Raw genomic sequence first — 19,568 nt, forward strand, 5'->3', positions numbered from 1 at the left:
TTGAATAAAAATCATCAGCAGTGGCAGCCAAAGATTTCCTGCATAAGAAGTCACCGTTGTTCTGCCAATGGCTCTGTCAAAGAGGGCAGAGGAGTGGACAGAGGTTCAGGGCAGTCCCTTACCCTTGGGGTGGAAAACTGCCCCTAAAAGGTGAAAGAATCTGAAATGATCAATGGCATGAGGATGCAGAAGGCTATGAAAACCACTGTGTTAGAGCCACATAATGTGCATCCACAGGACATGTGGCCTCTAATTGAAAAAGTATCTTGATGATCTCTCCACTGGCAAAAGATTCCAGACTTGTCCCCCATTCGGATCTCCTGGAGAGGCTGTCAAGGGGGAATTGACCATTAGAAAAAGACTGAATAACCAATGAAAGGGTATCATTCTATGAATCAGAGCATGGAATGTTTTAAGCATGGTAGGGAAGCTAGAAAATCTGAAGAGGGAAATGCTAAGGCTCACTCTAGATATAGTGGGGGTCAGTGAAGTGAAATAGAATGAAGACCAGGATGATTGATCAAATAAGTATAGGGTAATATCAACAGCAGCAGAAAATGTTGTAATGGGACTAGGATATGTTATGAATCGGAAGGTACAGTATATTGTGAGTTACTGTGAACATTTCAGTAATACAGTTGGTGTTATCAGAATCGACAACAAATCAAAACCGACAACAATAGTTCAGGCATACATGCTGACATCAGAGGGAGAGGATGAAGAGATAAGGAAAGTGTATGAGGATTCTGAATGGATAATTCAATATGTAAAGGGAGATCAAAATCTAATAGTCCTGGGGGACTGGATTGCAGTTGTAGGGGAAAGAATAGAAGAAAGGATTAATGTAGAACATGGGGAAGGCAGTAGAAATGAGAGAAAGACTAATTTATGCAATAAATTTAAGCTAGTAATGGCAAATACTCTGGTTAAGAATAACAAGAGGAGGCGGTACACTTCGAAAAGCCAGGAGATACAAGGAGATTCCAGTTATATTACACTAGGTTTAGGCAGAGATTCCGAAATCGATATTGGGTTGTAAGGCGTACTCATGAGCAAATATAAACTCAGATCACAATTTAGTAATGATGAAGAGTGGACTGAAGTTTAAAGAGACAAGTCAGCAAGAATCAATGTGCAAAGGACTAGGATACATAAGTTTAAGGAATGAAGAGATATGCTGGAAGTTCTCTGAGTCTGTTGATACTGTGATAGTGAGTAGCTCAGCAGGCAGTTCCAGTTGAATATCTCCAAAAAGAACAATCACAAAAGTTGGTAACAGAAGAAATACTTCAGCTGCTCGATGAAGGAAAGAAGTACAAAAAAGTTTAGGAAAATTGAAGAATACAGAAATACAAGTCACGTGGGAAATAAATAAAAGTACGTGCATGGAAGCTAAGATAAAATGCCTGCATAAAAAGTGAAGAAATTAAAAAAGAAATGATAGTTGAAAGGACTGACTCAGCATACAGGAAAGTTAAAACAACATATGGTGAAATTAAAAGCAAGGGCAGTAACATTAACAGTGCAATGGGAATTCCACTGTTATATGCAGAGGGTGGATAAGTGGAAAAAGAGCACTGAAGACCTCTATGAAGGGGGGACTTGCCTGATGATTTGATAGAAGAAGAAACAGGAGTAAAAAGGGAAGAGATAGCAGATACAGTATTAGAACCAGAGCTTGAAAGAGATTTGGATGACTTAAAATCAAATAAGGCAGAATGGGTAGATAACATTCCAGCAGACTTTATGAAGTCATTGGGGAAAGTGGCTACAAAAGGACTATTCACATTGATGTGTAGAATGTGTGAGACAGGTGATATACCATCAGACTTTTGGAACAACATGATGCACATAATTCCAAAGACAGAAAGCTCTGACAAGTGCAAGAATTATTGCATATACAGCAAAATGGGAAAAAACAGAATCTGTTAGATGAGCATCAGTTTGTCTTCAGAAAAGGTAAAGGTGCCAGAGAGGCAGTTCTGATACTGTTGCTGATAATTGAGGCAAGCCTGAAGAAAAATGTTTTCATGTGTAATGGATTAAGAACAGAACATAGGCAGCAAAGATTAAACAAGTGAGAAAGTCATAATATTGGATTTATTATTACCTGCCACTTACACAATTTGTTTGATATGAGCACCGAAGATGCCAACAAGATGTTGCATCCATAAAATCACATGATCAATAGTTGTTCTGAGTAACTAGTTCTTGTTTACTGGTCTTCAGATCAGGTAGGAGAGTGAATGTGTCCCTGATAAATGCATTCTTTTAGATATTCCCATAGCCAAAAGTCACATGGATTCAAATCAGGTGATCTTGCAGGCCATGCATCTGGGAAACCTCTGGAGGTAATGTGTTTGTGGAAGGTTGCATTAAGCAGATCTTTCACTGGGTGACCCTCATGAGATGTTGCTCCATCTTGCATGAAAGCAGTAGTTTCCACACAGCTGTGCTCCTCCAAAGCAGGAATCACGTGTTGCACAAGGAGGTCTCAATAACATGCAGACATTACAGAACATCTGACAGGCCTTCTGGGTATATTCTCTTCAAAGAAGGATGGACTGAGAATAAAGTTGCTTGTAATCCACACCACACAGACACAAATGGTGAGTGCAATGGCTGTTTGTGCACAAAATGTGGTTTAATAGTACCCCAGATGCAGCAGTTCTGTGTATTCATTACATCCTGCAGTGTAAAATGTGCCTCGTCTCTCCATAAAATATTGCCTAGCCACACATCATCTTTGATCCATCCCAGAAGCTGAAGAGCACTTTCTAAACATTGCTGTGAATCATGTGGTTTCAGTTGCTACACTGTCTGGAACTTGTACAAGTAGCAGCATAAAATAGACTGCAAAGCTTTCCATAATGCACATTATCATGAAACTCCACTACATGGGTCTTGGGATGCATGGTCATTTACAGCAATAGCAACTTTGTCAATAACTTCGACTGGTATAAGATGCCTTCCTCTTCCAGGTGCCATACTAAGCTAGCACATGTTTTCAAATTTCATCATCAGCATCTTCCATAAACCATTTAATATCACTGGGCATCTTCTCAGACCATTAAGTCAGCAGTACTCTCTTAATGCAGTATCGTAACTGTTGCTGTTCACATAACACAGTTTTGCTAACAATGAATGATATCTCTCTCCATAGCCATACTGTTCACTCACATTATGGCTGATCAAATGTCCATCAGGCAAACAGTAAACAGAGCCAGATTTGCACCTAGCTGTCACAACTGGAACTAATTTGTTTTCCAGCATAAACTGGTCCCAAAACAATGTATAAGCATATCCATGAAGTTTCACTGCTGTACGATAATTACAACCCGCAATAGATCTCTGTGAGTAGTTGCAGATTAATTATAAATGGTCAGTACTGTCTGTGTGCAATATGGCAAATTGAATTCATCTTGAGGGACAGAAGAAGTATTACTTGAGGCAGAACTCCGAGTCTGTGTGTACTGTTTGATTTTATTGAGTTATATGTTATACTGATTAGTCAGTTGGTGATCATAATAAGAGGTGAGATGTTGATTAGTCAATTGGCAATCACAATGCATGGCGTGTTTTCAAATACTCTCCATAATCCACAATGGGGATATTGACTGATCAGCCAGAACATTATGATCACTGACGTACTATCGATACGATAGCAGTATTACCTGGTGAGGAATGACTCCTAGTCAGACACATGCATGGTGCACATATTATCAGTGAGTATGCGCCTGTGTGTAGACTGTGGAAGGCCTGTGATTTATCTGAGTTTGACCAAGAGCAGATTGTGAAGGCCCAGAAACTTGGCATGAGCATTTTGGAAAATGCTAGACTTGTCAGGTGTTCAAAGAGTGCTATGGCGAGTGTCTTCAACACAAGTCAAAGCCAAGGTGAAACCACATCCACATATCATGGGATTGAGCAGCCACACCTCATTACAGATGTTGGAGATCTTAGGCTGGCAGACTGGTAAAACATGACATGTGGTGAACTGTGGCAAAGCTAACATCAGACTTTAATGCTGGGCAGAGTACAAGTATGTCTGAACACATAGGGCACTGAACACTTGTATTGATGGGCCTCAACAGCCAACGAACCAGGCATGCATCTTCCAGGGGGGACAGCTACCAACATATGCACTATGGGATATAGACAATGGCAGCATCTCCATTATGTTCCGGGCAACATTCACATGGCCCTCCATGGGTCCAGAGGAGCTTGTGCAAGGAACCATGCATGTGCCAATGTTAATATCATGACACTGACAACTATAACTGAAATGGGTGTGTGACCATCTGCACTGGATACTGGCACAGTGGCAAAGCATTGCAAGGTCTGATGAATCCTGATACCTTCTTCATCATGCTGATGGGAGAGAGCGAATCCGATGTCTTCCAGGGGAATAGCTCCTGATACCTCTACTGTGGGGCAGAGACAAACTGGCAGCCACTCCATTATGCTCTGGGGAACATTCATATGCACACCCATGGGTCCCGTGGAGCTCATACAAGGTACCATGATGGCCAAGGCATATCATATATTGGTTGTAGATCACATACACCCCTTCACGATGATCATGTTTCCTGACGGCAGCGGCTTTTTTCAACAAGATAATGTGCTGTCTTACAAGGCCAGGTGTGTGATGGAATGTTTTGAGGAACACAGTGACAACTACCAATTGATATGCTGGGCCCCCAACTCACCACTTCGGAACCCACTCGAACAAATCTGGTATGTGATCGAACATGGTGTCAGAGCTCATCACCACCCCCTCCCCAGAATTTACAGGAATTAGGTGACTTGTGTGTGCATATGCAGTGCCATATCTCCAGCAATCTACCGAGGTCTCATTGCTTCCATGCTATGAGGCATTGGTGCTGTTATCTGTGCTGAAGGTGGACATTAGGTAGGTGGTCATAATGTTCCACGTGATCAGGGCATATCATGTACTAGCATGTGGCAATAGCCTGTCTGATAATAGTATAAATGTCAAAATTGTCCAATAATACATTGTTTAATGAAGAGGCAGCCTTACTGCAAGAGACTACATTTTAAAATGCAGGAATTTACTAAAATTTGGTCCAACAGAGGTGAGCATTGCAAATGTTTACAACATATTTAACTATATACATGTGGGTATAGTCTGACAGATCTATTGCAGTGCTTTCCATCTGAACAATTACAGCACTCCAGCATGGCAGCAGTACCATGATGTATCACAGTGTAGGGTGCACGGTACAGTTACTTGGAGTTGTCAAAAGCACAGCTGAGGTGTTCTGCAAGGGCCGGGTGAGAGGCAGACACATGTCAATACCAGATTTTGGTGCAACTGGCCCTTCCAACATACTAGCTATGTGAGTACATGTGATGCCAGTATTTGATGTGTGTTGCTTATCTTATGATATCATTTAAGATATATAGAAGAATTAATGATACATTATTTTAAAGAATATGGTATGCTACACTTTTTGAAACCACATATTTATTAGTACCATGTAAATATACAGTATTTCTATTAGGGTCAAGAATAAGGTAGCAGAAAAATCTTGGAAATCAACCTAGGCTAATACATACAGATAGGGGTGTCAGATAAAAGAGATTGCTGAGACATATCTTCTGATGCTCCTACCTTTGTCAGCAACATCATATGGTAATGAAAAAATAAATTTTATTACAATTTAATGAACAATCTCTTTCATTAATGAAAGATGTCAGCTACATGTTATAACATTGTGGCAGCTGCTAGGTTACTATCATACACACTACACATTATTTACAGAATATACATTTTATATAATTTGTTAGGTTGCTTTCAACCAACTAATGTTTTGATATTTAAAATTGCTCTTCGAATGACATGCCACTTTATCTGTCAGTAATAACTTTTCATCACTGCTAATAATTTAGGCAAATTATGTAATAACACAAATTATATTTTTATTAGTTATTATAAACCAATAAGTAGTTACAGGAAATTCAGCCTGTGAGTAAATAAGGACCAGCTTGAACCAGACAAGGGACTCAGTTTTCAACTATGCCAGAAGTAGGAGCTGCATTATTCTGCATGGCATTTTGGATACACATTTCTGTTGTGACTCAGAGATATTCACTATCATGCTCTCAGTGTTTATGAAAATGTCACAGTTGTGTCACTCTACATGGTGATTTCAAGAATTGTGGATGCTGGTTGCATGTTAAGTCCCTTTACATAATCAAACTTGTTTGTCAAATTCACATTTATCTATCCATGGACTTGTCAAACAAGTTTGTACCCAATCCAACAAGTTTGTCAATTTAACCTCATTTCTGAAGTGGACACTGTTCATGTACACTGTATTTTGACACTAGTGATATGGCACTAAATGCAGATAAAGCATTTCAAGCATTCTCTCTGGCACTGTGTTTAAAGAAGGAGCAAACAAGACACTGATCCAGTGAATGGCTTCAAATGAGAGAGAAATAGAGCTGTGAAACACTGTCACAGGAAATAATTACGTCAGCTTTCCCTGAATGGAAAGGAAAACTTTTAATAACTTCTTTAGAGTTACTTTGCTCTCAGGTTGAGAAAGAAGTTACAAATATACAAAAATATATTCTTTTTGCTCGGTCCTCTAATGACAGGTTATTGAAATATGACAGTGTGGGTGTATATGGCCTAAACCATCCATGGAAGAACCTGAGGGCTTCAATTTCTTAAAAATTTTATTGAAGCATCACTTGTACATTGTGCATACAATACTGATTTTCTTCCTAACCTCTTCCTGCATAATATATGGCTGGGAAAGATGTGACAAATCTACCATTTTGGTAACTGCTAGTGCTATTTTGTTTTTATTGTTCATCATAATTTCTGTTGTTGCACGGAAACTCATGATACAGTGAGATAAATTCTAATAAAATTTTTCACTAAACATATATGATGAAACATCAATACAAGCAACGTCTGCTATTTTGTCAAAATGTTTCTCAAACATGGTCCATATTTGATAAACATGTCAAACAGCACCATACACATACAGATCTTTGAGAAACTTATCAAAGTTTGAGAACTTGTTTGATCATGTATGGGCATCTTTAGAAGTTTTCATGAGTTAGCTGCAGTAGAAATTTGTATTTATTTGTGACTTGACAAACAGTTACATTTTGTATTTATTTGTGGCTAGTGCTTCACTCTGGACTTGTAATTCTTTGAGTGTGCTACAATTGGGATCTGTGTTTATTTCATGGTGCAACAAACAGTTAGGAAATATATTTATTCTTTGGGTCCAGAACCCTGATTTACTTGGGCCATCAGTGCTCAAAACTTAGAAATTTCACAGCATTATATACACTGTATGGAGGCTCATGAAGCTGTAACATTTGTTTTAAGCTCAATTGGTGCACCATTTTGCTGTTAACACCAGTTCCTGCACACAGTAGGCATCAGTGAAGAGTGTTAATGAAACCTCATTAAATAAGCTTTTAATTTAAATACAGACAATAGCATAAACTGTAGTTTGGTTGCAATTCATTTCAGGTATATATTAGAGGAATATTTTGTTATTACCAACTAGGCACATTCAGCAGTATAACCTAAACTAAACTCTGTCTGAACAGGCCTTGGAAGGCCCAATGGCACCAACCGACTGCTGTGTCACCCTCAGCCATAGGCGTCACTGGATGTGGATATAGAGGGGCATGTGGTCAGCACACCACTCTCCCAGTCATTATGTCAGTTTACGAGACCAGAGCCCCTACTTTTCAATCAAGTAGATTCTCAGTTTGTCTCACAAGGGCTCAGTGCACCCCGCTTGCCAACAACGCTCGGCAGACTGGATGGTCACCCATCCAAGTGCTAGCCTAGCCCAACAGTGCTCAACTTCGCTGATCTGATGGGAACCGGTGTTACCACTGTGGCAAGGCTGCTGGCTGTTCAGCAGTACACTCTGATTGAAATTACTCTGTGACTGACATTGTGGTTGTCAGGAGCAGTGTTGCCACGGTGCAGGCATCCATGCTTCACAAGCTGCTGCATGTACCTACAAAACAGGCAATACAGTGAGCATATGATGCACAAGAAAGAACAATGATTAGCTGGTGGCTGGACCCTACCACTTGACTTGCTGAAATGTCAGTTACAAAGTAATTTTAATTGGAATATAGTACTAGTACTGTATTGCCACAGTGATAACACAGTTACTGTGGTTGTAAAATTAGTATCACCAAATCATTGTTTTCATTCAGTGCACATAATATGAGGTATTACCCTGAACTGATGTGGCAAAAGGTCTGAGAATGTTTTATGCTTCACTGCAAAGATTTATGTCTACTGGAAGGGTGACTGTTATTCGACAATCAACCTTATTTCTATGAATTAGCCATAAACCAGCAGTGACATACAAACAAATAGTTTGAAGTGGAAATAAATATAATGCAAATAGGCCAGAAATGCTGTAGGCTACAGCATTCTTCCTCAGGTTTGACTACTCTCTGTTTCCATTAACAACTGCTTTTGAGATCTCTCAAATGCAAAACTTGGATGAGAAATTTTATTTCATCGTATATATCTTTTTGTAACACTTTCAGTGTAGATTTTCATTAGGAAAGGCAAGGATTAATTTCAACAAAAGTGACTACCAAGATCAAAATGTGATGTGCCTCTGAGATAGTTACATTTAACACAAATAAACACTTGTCAAAAACTGAAACTACACAATATGCAAGACTGTAGAAACCTCTACTCTATTACAAAGTTCCAAAACTATGTGCATGACTCATTCATTCATCACACTTTGAAGATCCCATAATGAAGGAATACTCTCTAGGATGTGGAATGAGTCAAGATAAGTGAACCATATTAAAAAGTTTTATCAATTATCATTGAACTACCACAGGACTACACCGTTTGTGATTGCTCAAGCAAAATCTACCACTAAAATTAAGAGAAAATTTGTTAGGTTGAAAAATGTTGCCGCTTCATCAGTTGTATTAAACAACTTTTGTTTCTCCCCTAGGGCTAGTTTAATGTCTACACCACTAAACAGATATTTGATACAGAACATAAGTCAAGGTTGTGCCATTAGAAGAGAAGCCTGTTAACATAAAAATGTGAGACATGGATCTAAAAAGAATCTTCAGTCCCTGAATATACATGGCCCAGTCATATTAATATGACCACCATCTATGTTTGAGGTCAAATTGTGATAACCACTAACAGACAGCAGGGGGCAATGTAAGCAGTGAGGGTGTATAAAGTGTGTCGGAGGTACATGGGAAACAGTCAGCCATTGTCATAATCCAGAAATGGAATGATTTATATGACATCCAAAAGTACATGACTGCTGGCTTTCAGGCCAAGCATGGAAGCATTTCCAAAATTATTAAGTTTATAAAGTCTTTGCATGGTGTCATAATTAAAGTATACTGTGCATAGCAAGATGGCACTATCCAAAACTGGCAAAGAGGCAACTATGGTGCACCACAGTCAATAGATGACAACAGCGAATGATGGCTGTGAAGCAGTACAGGTATGTAGACATGCAACTTTTGAGCATCTGACAGCCCAGATGAACCACAATGCTACCAAAAGTGTCTCCTCAATGACTCTTCAGCGAATTTTGTTGCATATAGGTCTCCACAGCAGGTATCTGGCTCATGCACCCATGCTGACTGCTGTTTATCAGTGACAAAAGCTGAAATTTGCATGCCAGTACCACAACTAGATGTTCACTGAGTGGTGAGCCAGTGTTATCATCTGGGGAGTGTTATGGTGGCACAATGGATCAACACAAGTATGCATCTATGCTTGGGGACCATCTCCATCCTTACGTGCAGTTTGTTTTTCCTCAGCACAATGGCCATCTACCAACAGTGCAATGCAATGTGTCATACAGCCCTCAGTGCATATGTGTGGTTCAAAGAGCACCAGGATGAGTTTAGCATAGTCCCCTGGCCACCAAACTCTGCTGCAGATTTAAGCCCTATCAAGAATCTGTGTGACCACCTCGATTGGGCTGCTTGTGCCATGGATCCCCAGTGAGAAACCTAGTGCAGCTGGCCACAGCACTAGAGTTGACATGGCTCCACATCAGTGTTGGTACCTTCCAGAATCTCATTACCTCTCTTCCTGCACATCTCATAGCTGTCCACACTGAAAAATGTGATAGTTCAGACTTTTTGATAGGTAGTCACTAGTGTGACTGGGCAGTGTAAATAATCATACAATTTGTGTAGGAGTGGAGAATATATTTTAATTTTGTTTTGAATTTATACAGAATCTAAATGTATCACTTTACATCAGATGAAATGTTTTTAACACCTTCCAATCAGAAAATAGAACCTTGCTATGATAGACAAGGAAGCTAAACAGACACAGAAATTATTTTGCAAGATCTGCTGACATCTACTTTTACACAACTCTTACTTCTTGGTTTTGATGAAGAAATACTTTGCTTACTTTTGATATAATTCCATAAAAGACAATTTCATAAAGAAACAGAGAGTGAACATTGAGCTGTAAAATATAAGCCAGCTCTGACTTTCTCATTGATAAAAGAAGAGACACTTCTAAGGGCGAAATATGCTAAAATAAACTTCTTAATCAGTTTATTTATGTATGGACTCTACATTGTCATCCAGTTCTACCTGAATTAATTATACACATACAGTTCTTACTGAAGATTTTCTGGCATTGAGCACTATTCAGCTGTAGAATGAGTTATTATTTAAATTCTGAAATCACTATTTTCACTGAATTATATATTGTTTTAGGTTATAATGTGGAGGAATAATAAATTATGGCAAAGAATACTACAGATCTCTCTCTCCCTCTCTCTCAATGTAAACAGCCTTCTTTAAGTAATTCATTAAGTAAGTTTAAAGTAATGTTAACAGCTTGTATGTGTTAACAAATGTGATTTAATTGATTAAACTACATATGAAGTACTTCGTTTTGACTCACCATTGGTTTGAGAATAGATTCTTGAACAAAACATAGTACATATAAGAAGGATGTAATGCAGATGACAGCTGAAGTCATGTAAACACCAATGTATCCTGATGCATCAAAAAGTGGTGTGATCCCAGCATTACCAAAGAGTAGGCTCATATATATACAAGCATCAAGCATACCAAGTCTGTAAACAGAAAAGCTGTTCATATTCACAATACATCTGAGAACTAATGTATTATTAACTTGCACAAAGCCTTTCCATTTCTATAGTGATTTGTAAAACAAATTTGCAATATTTTGTTGTAAACTTAGATTTGTCATTGTCTGTGTACAGGACTTTAGAATGGATGCCCTGATGTAAGAAATGTCATACTATGAAAGATTCTATTGAAATGCTTTGCCAGTGCCTTCCTATTATCATTTATTCAGAATAAATGTATTGAATGTGAATATCTAGGCATTGACTGTTTTAGGTATAGACATATTACCTGTTAGTGACATAAAATTTTTGCCAGTCCAGGACTGAAACCCAGATTTCTCGCCTATCATAACTAATCATCTTAATCATCCATGCACACCTCCCAGACTGACCCAAACTTCCACATGTCATCTACATCACTACACCACTACATCACTATACCATAGTTTGGGACTGCTCATGACAGGCAGGAAGTCTGGCTTCAAGTACCAATCCGGCACAAATTTTCATAAGCTACTAATAGGTAGTGTATCTGTGCTTAACACAGCTGCAAATTTATTTTGAATTAATTTAGGATAGCTATCAATTATCATTACTGTCTGTTTGTCCAGACATACAAATAAATGTTATTAGTATTATGAAAGGGATAGTTGCTACTCACTATGGTGAGTAAATATTGTCATTTAGTTTTTTCACTCCAAATTAGTGACTCTGTACCCAGTACATTTAATTGTAGTTGTAGAAGACTGCAAAGTATCAGTCTAAGACAAGATGGAATGTCCCCACAGATGAGAAAATCATAATTGTAGTGGTCAACCACTGAAGCAGTCACAACAAAGTCCCAAAGTTTGAAACTTTCCTAAAAAGCAATGAGACTCGTATAACTTTAGGTACAGAAAGCTGGTTAAAATCCAGATGGCAGAACAGTGAGTTTTTTGGGCAAATCTAAGTAGATGGGTAGATCACATAACTAACGAGGAGGTATTGAAAAGAATTAGGGAGAAGAGGAGTTTGTGGCACAACTTGACAAGAAGAAGGGACCGGTTGGTAGGACATGTTCTGAGGCATCAAGGGATCACAAATTTAGCATTGGAGGGCAGCGTGGAGGGTAAAAATCGTAGAGGGAGACCAAGAGATGAATACACTAAGCAGATTCAGAAGGATGTAGGTTGCAGTAAGTACTGGGAGATGAAGAAGCTTGCACAGGATAGAGTAGCATGGAGAGCTGCATCAAACCAGTCTCAGGACTGAAGACAGCAACAACTAAGTTTGTATTGAAATAATAAGCCAACAAAAAATGGAGCTTATATATTTGTCAAAGTAGACAGGAAACTCAAATCCAAAAAGACAGAAATTGAAACTGCATGTGAGGTTTCTGAGCAAAACACACTATCAAGGGTGTATATAAACTTGTAACTTGGTCCTTCCAATGATCAACAGACTCATCCCAAGATGTAACTGGAAACTTTAGAGAAACCACCAGCTTACTAATCATAATGCCATCACTGAAGGAAAGATTTAGATAGTTTATTAAGTGCTCGGCAAGACAAGGAACCTCTGAAACAATATTAAATGCTTCCTCTGAAATCTACTTAAAGAAAGCAATTCAGATACCCACTCATGACAGGAATACATTTGATCTAATAGCAATAAATAGACCTAATTACTTTGAGGATTCTCATACTGAAATGATAACAAAAGTAAAAAGGATAACTTAACTAAAACATGTTGAAGGTGGATCAAGTCACAGAGTGTCATATCTCAGAGAGGTAGTAGTAGCCTTTTTCTCTGGCTAGGAGCACTACAGGGACTGTGGCTCACGTTTAGAATAATAGTTGATTAAGTACACAGGAGGTACCCTCCATGGTATACAGTCAGTACAAAGAAACTTTTAAGAAAACAGTGACTAATGCATATTAGATGTAAACCAAAGCACAGGGCTGTAGATAGAGAAATTCTGAGGCAAACATATTTGGCTACCAAATGAGCAATAAATGAAGCTTTCAATGACTACTTTAGCAGAATCTTACTGAAAGATCTCTCACAAAACCCAAAACAATTCTGGTGATACATAAAGGCTGTCATGGTCTTGAAGTTCAGTGTGCAAACACTAATCGATATCACAAAAACCAAACTGCACGTAATAAAGCAGCAATATACATACTAAACACTCCTTTCTAAGCTACAAGAGTTGTTGTTGTTGTGGTATTCAGTCCAAAGACTGGTTCCTTGCAGCTCCCCATGCTACTCTATCCTGTGCAAGCCTCTTCATCTTGAAGTGACTACCTACTGCAACCTATGTCCCAGTGAATATATGCTTACTGTATTCATCTCTTGGTCTCCCTCTATGATTTTTACTCCCCACACTTCCTCCAGTAAAAAATTGATGATCCCTTGATGCCTCAGAATGTGTCCTACCAATCAGTCCCTTGTTTTAGTCAGGTTGTACTACAAATTTCTCTTATCCCCAATTCTATTCAGTACCTCCTCATTAGTTATGTAACCTACCCATCTAATCTTCAGCATTCTTCTGTAGCACCACATTTCAAAAGCTTCTATTCTCTTCTTGTCTAAACTGTTTATCATACATATTTCACTTCCACACTTGGCTACACTCCATACAAATACTTTCAGAAAACACTTAGTGACACTTAAATCTATACTCGATATTAACAAATTTCTCTTCTTCAGAAATGCTTTTCCTGCCATTGCCAGTGTACTTTTTACATTCTCCTTACTTCAACCATCATAAGTTATTTTGCTTCCCAAATAGCAAAACTTGTTTACTACTTTAAGTGCCTCATTTCCTAATCTAATCCCATCAGCATAACATGATTTAATTCAACTACATTCCATTCTGGTTCCTTCTCGTGCCTCTTGACTCTTACAGCTGCTATCTGGTTTCAGTATTCAATTGTAATAGCCTTTCGCTCCCTGTATTTTAGCCCTGCCACCTTTAGAATTTGAGAGAGATTATTCCATTCAACATAGTCGAAAGCTTTCTGTAAGTCTACAAATACTACAAACATTTGTTTGCCTTTCCTTAACCTATTTCTATGAGAAAATGTAGGGTCAGTATTGCCCTGCATCTTCCTACATTTCTGTGGAATCGAAACTGATCTTCCTCAAGGTTCCCAAGGATTTCTAGTAGCCCAGGTCTTTTTACCTACTTGATGCTTTTTATCTGCTTGATGCTGCCTTCGCTATTTAATCTCTCAAAGCTACCCATCATTCTTCTATTGTATTCCTTTCCCTTGTAATGAATCGTCCTCCTCTAACATTACCTTTTTTTTTTTTTTTTTTTTTTTTTTTTTAAATAAAGAAAATAGGGGTAACTGATACCATGCAAACTATTGATTTTTGCATAGGTTAAAATTATCTCAGCTGTTTCACTAAAAGAATTCATATGTTTTGGATATGCTGTATTATATTTCAGGCTAAAAATTATAAAAAAAGAAATTAATGTGTTACAATCGATACGTACAAACAGTTAAAATTACTCTTATTTTAAAAATAATTGAAATTACAAAATTTGTGACATACTTAAAATTCATATTATTAATTGTACAATCAAATACTAATTATAATAATTTGTTTCTGGATTTATTTATGAGGTAATGATATAATTTGGTAAAGGCTATTCTCCTGTCAAGAAAGTTTGTAAGCTCTTTTACTTTGTAAACTCTTTGGAAATTGTGAGTACTGCAGAATGTAAGTAGTGGTAGGCATGCCTCTGATGGAAACGCACATATTTGCTAAACTTCTCAACAACAATGTAATTACTGGTTTTTTGAATGTGGAAATTGTAAAGTCAGTGTGATTTACAAGAATAGGATAAAATAATAATATATTCATAGCAACAAGCAACTCTTCAACAATTATTTGTCATCAAGAACATAAGAAATCAAAATTTTTAACTATAAGGATATACTCATAGACAAGACTTTGAGCCATTGACAACAATGAGATAATCAAGATAAGTAAAAACTTCTACTTTTGTACATCTTTTCCCTCTGAAAATATTTTGAAACTTTTGTAAATAACAGAGAAATATAATGGTGACATGTGGGAGGGTAAGATTACACCCTGTTCTTGACAATAGATCCTTAATGCTCCCTCTGAAACCCTCTGCAACAGTTTATCCAGGTCCCATCTCCTTAAATTCCTACCTTTTTGCAGTTCCTTTAGTTTTAATTTACAGTTCACAACCAATAAACTGTGGTTTTAATCTGCAGTTCATAACCAATAAAATGTGGTCAGAGTCCACATCTGCTACTGGAAATGTCTTCCAATTTAAAATCTGGGTCCTAAATCTCTGTCTAACCATTATGTAATCAATCTGAAACCTTCCCGTGTCTCCAAGCCTCTTCGACGTATACAAACTTCTCCCGTGATTCTTAAACCAAGTGTCAGCTATGATTAAATTATGCTCTGTGCAAGATTCTACCAGGCGGCTTCCTCTTTCATTCCGTTCTCTCAGTCCCATTCCCTACTGCTTTTCCTTCTCTTTCTTTCTGTATTATTGAATTCCAGTCTCCCACGACTATTAAATTTTCAGCTCCCTTAACCAACTGAATAATTTCTTTTATCTCATCACATTTTCCTCAATCTCCTCCTCATCTACGGAACTAGTTGGCATATAAACTTGTACCACTGTGGTGGGTGTAGGCTTCATTTACCGTATTTACTCGAATCTAAGCCGCACTTTTTTTCCAGTTTTCGTAATCCAAAAAACCGCCTGCGGCTTAGAATCGAGTGCAAAGCAAGCGGAAGTTATGAAAAATGTACCGCTACGCAGGCATGCGTTGTAGGCACAAAGATAAATACTGGCGCCAAAACCTCTGCGTCAGTAAATAAATTTAAAAAAAAAAGTGGAAGACGAGCTTATTTTCTCCGCCGCGAGTTTCGACCACTGCATTTTCATACATTATCCAACGAAGTAAATACAAATTCCGTATTGTTCATTTTCGAATGTAGCACAATTTCAGTGTATTACGAAAATCTGACTGGCAAGACTGTTTGGGATGTTTGTCAATATGGCCAACTCTATGTTCTGAATTTTTTCCTATCTGTGAGAAGAGATGGTTGCTAATAGGAACCTGATGAAATATGAATCACATACAGTATTCTCTTCACCATAAGAATAATACGAATATAAACATTTTGCCATGTATTCTTTCGTGTTTGCTGCTATCTCATTTAAATCCTGTCTGCCTAATAAACTACGAAACTAGAGTGAGACAACAGCAAACGCGGAAGAATATACGTATCGTGTCATGTTTATATTCGTATTATTCTTACAGTCAGAAAGGAAGCACAGCAAGTGACTAGATTTTTAAATCTAAGATGACTCTAATTTCTGTGCAGAATTTGATGTAATAAAGAAGCGGCCGCAAAGATTTTCAAACGGAGAAAAATTTTCGCCTAACTCTCGTTCAGAACATGTTCTATCATACGCAGTCTATTATTTGATTCTTGTTGATCATTATCAAAGAAAGCAGCAGTGTAAGTAACAACAAATAGCAGTCTCTTGCCATTGTTTCGATAATGAGACGATTCCTCTCTCTTTTTCTTTTTTTACGCGGCGGTAGCGCGTACAAAAGCAAGCCATGCCGCGTGCTGCGACAGGCCGTAAACACGCACTATCAGAATGCGACAAACAATGCATGACACAGTGCAGTAATGCATTTTCAGCTTTAAGAGTGACGCAAACACCTATAACAAAGAAAACGGCATTTATCAGATCAAAGCAAAATAAGCAATCGATTCAAACCAGACGAAGCACGTGAAAAAGGAAGGGTGCCCATAGCGCGTACAAAAGCAAGCCATGCCACGTGCTGCGACAGGCCGTAAACACGCACTATCAGAATGCGACAAACAATGCATGACACAGTGCAGTAATGCATTTTCAGCTTTAAGAGTGACGCAAACACCTATAACAAAGAAAACGGCATTTATCAGATCAAAGCAAAATAAGCAATCGATTCAAACCAGACGAAGCACGTGAAAAAGGAAGGGTGCCCGTATAAATACGGACGGAGCGCCTGACGCATAGCAATGGCTACGTGGTAAAGCTTAACTGCTAAGCTTACGACGCGAACCAAACTACAGAAGCTGTATCGTCATTCATTCGACCTAAATTGTGTCTCATATTACAATGGACCAACTTTGTTTCGATTTGGAGGTGCGGCCTAAAACTTTTCTCTCCCCCTTGAATTTCGAGTCTCAAATTTCAGGTGCGGCTTAGATTCGGGAAATTTTTTTTCCTTTATTTCGAGTCTCATTTTTCAGGTGCGGCTTAGATTCGAGTGCGGCTTAGATTCGAGTAAATACGGTATATCTTGGCTACAATAATGCATTCACTATGCTGTCCATAATAGCCTATCCATTCCTGCATTACCCCTATTTGATTTTGTACTTATAATCATGTATTTTCATGATCTGGACTCACAGTGAAGAAGAACTCCAGAATTTCCTCTCCAACCTCAACTCCTTTGGTTCCATCAGATTCACCTGGTCCTACTCTAAATCCCATGCCACTTTCCTTGACGTTGACCTCCACCTGTCCAATGGCCAGCTTCACACGTCCGTCCACGTCAAACCCACCAACAAGCAACAGTACCTCCATTATGATAGCTGCCACCCATTCCACATCAAACGGTCCCTTCCCTACAGCCTAGGTCTTCGTGGCAAACGAATCTGCTCCAGTCCGGAATCCTTGAACCAATACACCAACAACCTGAAAACAGCTTTTGCATCCCTTAACTACCCTCCCGACCTGGTACAGAAGCAAATAACCAGAGCCACTTCCTCATCTCCTCAAACCCGGAACCTTCCACAGAAGAACCCCAAAAGTGCCCCACTTGTGACAGGATACTTTCCGGGACTGGATCAGATTCTGAATGTGGCTCTCCAGCAGGGATACGACTTCCTCAAATCCTGCCCTGAAATGAGATCCATCCTTCATGAAATCCTCCCCACTCCACCAAGAGTGTCTTTCTGCCATCCACCTAACCTTCGTAACCTCTTAGTTCATCCCTATGAAATCCCCAAACCACCTTCCCTACCCTCTGGCTCCTACCCCTGTAACCGCCCCCGGTGTAAAACCTGTCCCATGCACCCTCCCACCACCACCTATTCCAGTCCTGTAACCAGGAAGGTGTACACGATTAAAGGAAGAGCCACATGTGAAAGCACCCACGTGATTTACCAACTGACCTGCTTACACTGTGAAGCGTTCTATGTGGGAATGACCAGCAACAAACTGTCCATTCGCATGAATGGACACAGGCAGACAGTGTTTGTTGGTAATGAGGATCACCCTGTGGCTAAACATGCCTTGGTGCACGGCCAGCACATCTTGGCACAGTGTTACACCGTCCGGGTTATCTGGATACTTCCCACTAACACCAACCTGTCAGAACTCCGGAGATGGGAACTTGCCCTTCAGCATATCCTCTCTTCTCGCTATCCGCCAGGCCTCAATCTCCGCTAATTTCTAATTTCAATTTGCCGCCGCTCATACTTCACCTGTCTTTCATCTTTGCCTCTGTACTTCCGCCCCGACTGACATCTCTGCCCAAACTCTTTGCCTTTACAAATGTCTGCTTGTGTCTGTGTATATGCGGATGGATATGTGTGTGTGTGCGAGTGTATACCTGTCCTTTTTTCCCCCTAAGGTAAGTCTTTCCGCTCCTGGGATTGGAATGACTCCTTACCCTCTCCCTTAAAACCCAAATCCTTTCGTCTTTCCCTCTCCTTCCCTCTTTCCTGACGAGGCAACCGTTGGTTGCGAAAGCTAGAATTTTGTGTGTATGTTTGTGTTTGTTTGTGTGTCTATCGACCTGCCAGCGCTTTTGTTTGGTAAGTCTCATCATCTTTCTTTTTAGAAATATTTTTCCCACGTGGAATGTTTCCCTCTATTATATTCTAATCATGTATTCACATGATCATAAATACTCTTACTCCTGCCACCGAATTTCACTAATTCCCACTGTACCTAACTTTAATCTATCCAGTTCCTTTTTTAAATTTTCTAACCTAATTGCCTGATTAAGGGATCTGACATTCCACACTCCAATCTGTAGAATGCCAGTTTTCTGTTTCTCCTGATAACAACATCCTCCTCAATAGTCACCACCCATAAATCCAAATGGGGGACTGTTATACCTCCAGAATATTTTAACCAAGAGGATGCCATCATCATTTCACCATACAGAAGAGCTGCATGCTCTAGGGGAGAATTATGGCTGTAGTACACCTTGCTTTCAGGTGTTTGCAGAACCAGCACAGCAAGGCTGTTTTGGTTGATGTTCCAAGTCCAGATCAGTCAATCATCCAGACTGTTGCCCCTGAAACTGCTGAAAAGGCTGCTGCCCCTCTTCAGGAACCACACATTTGTCTGGCCTCAGAACAGATACAGATACCCCTCCA

The 19,568-nt window shown here is 39.1% G+C and overlaps 1 protein-coding gene across 2 annotated transcripts in view; it reads right to left on the reverse strand.

Moving 5' to 3' along the window:
• LOC126100159 (proton-coupled folate transporter-like) overlaps window positions 1–19,568 on the reverse strand; it is a 158,711-nt gene that overhangs the window by 67,388 nt on the left and 71,755 nt on the right. For both annotated transcript variants that reach the window (XM_049910702.1, XM_049910701.1), the window contains one exon: window positions 10,946–11,120. In XM_049910702.1, the coding sequence (XP_049766659.1) occupies window positions 10,946–11,120 (175 nt within the window). The remainder of the gene's footprint in view (window positions 1–10,945; window positions 11,121–19,568) is intronic.

The sequence above is a fragment of the Schistocerca cancellata genome, chromosome 9 (genome assembly GCF_023864275.1).
Source record: "Schistocerca cancellata isolate TAMUIC-IGC-003103 chromosome 9, iqSchCanc2.1, whole genome shotgun sequence".
In the NCBI taxonomy this organism is placed as follows: Eukaryota; Metazoa; Arthropoda; class Insecta; order Orthoptera; family Acrididae; genus Schistocerca; species Schistocerca cancellata.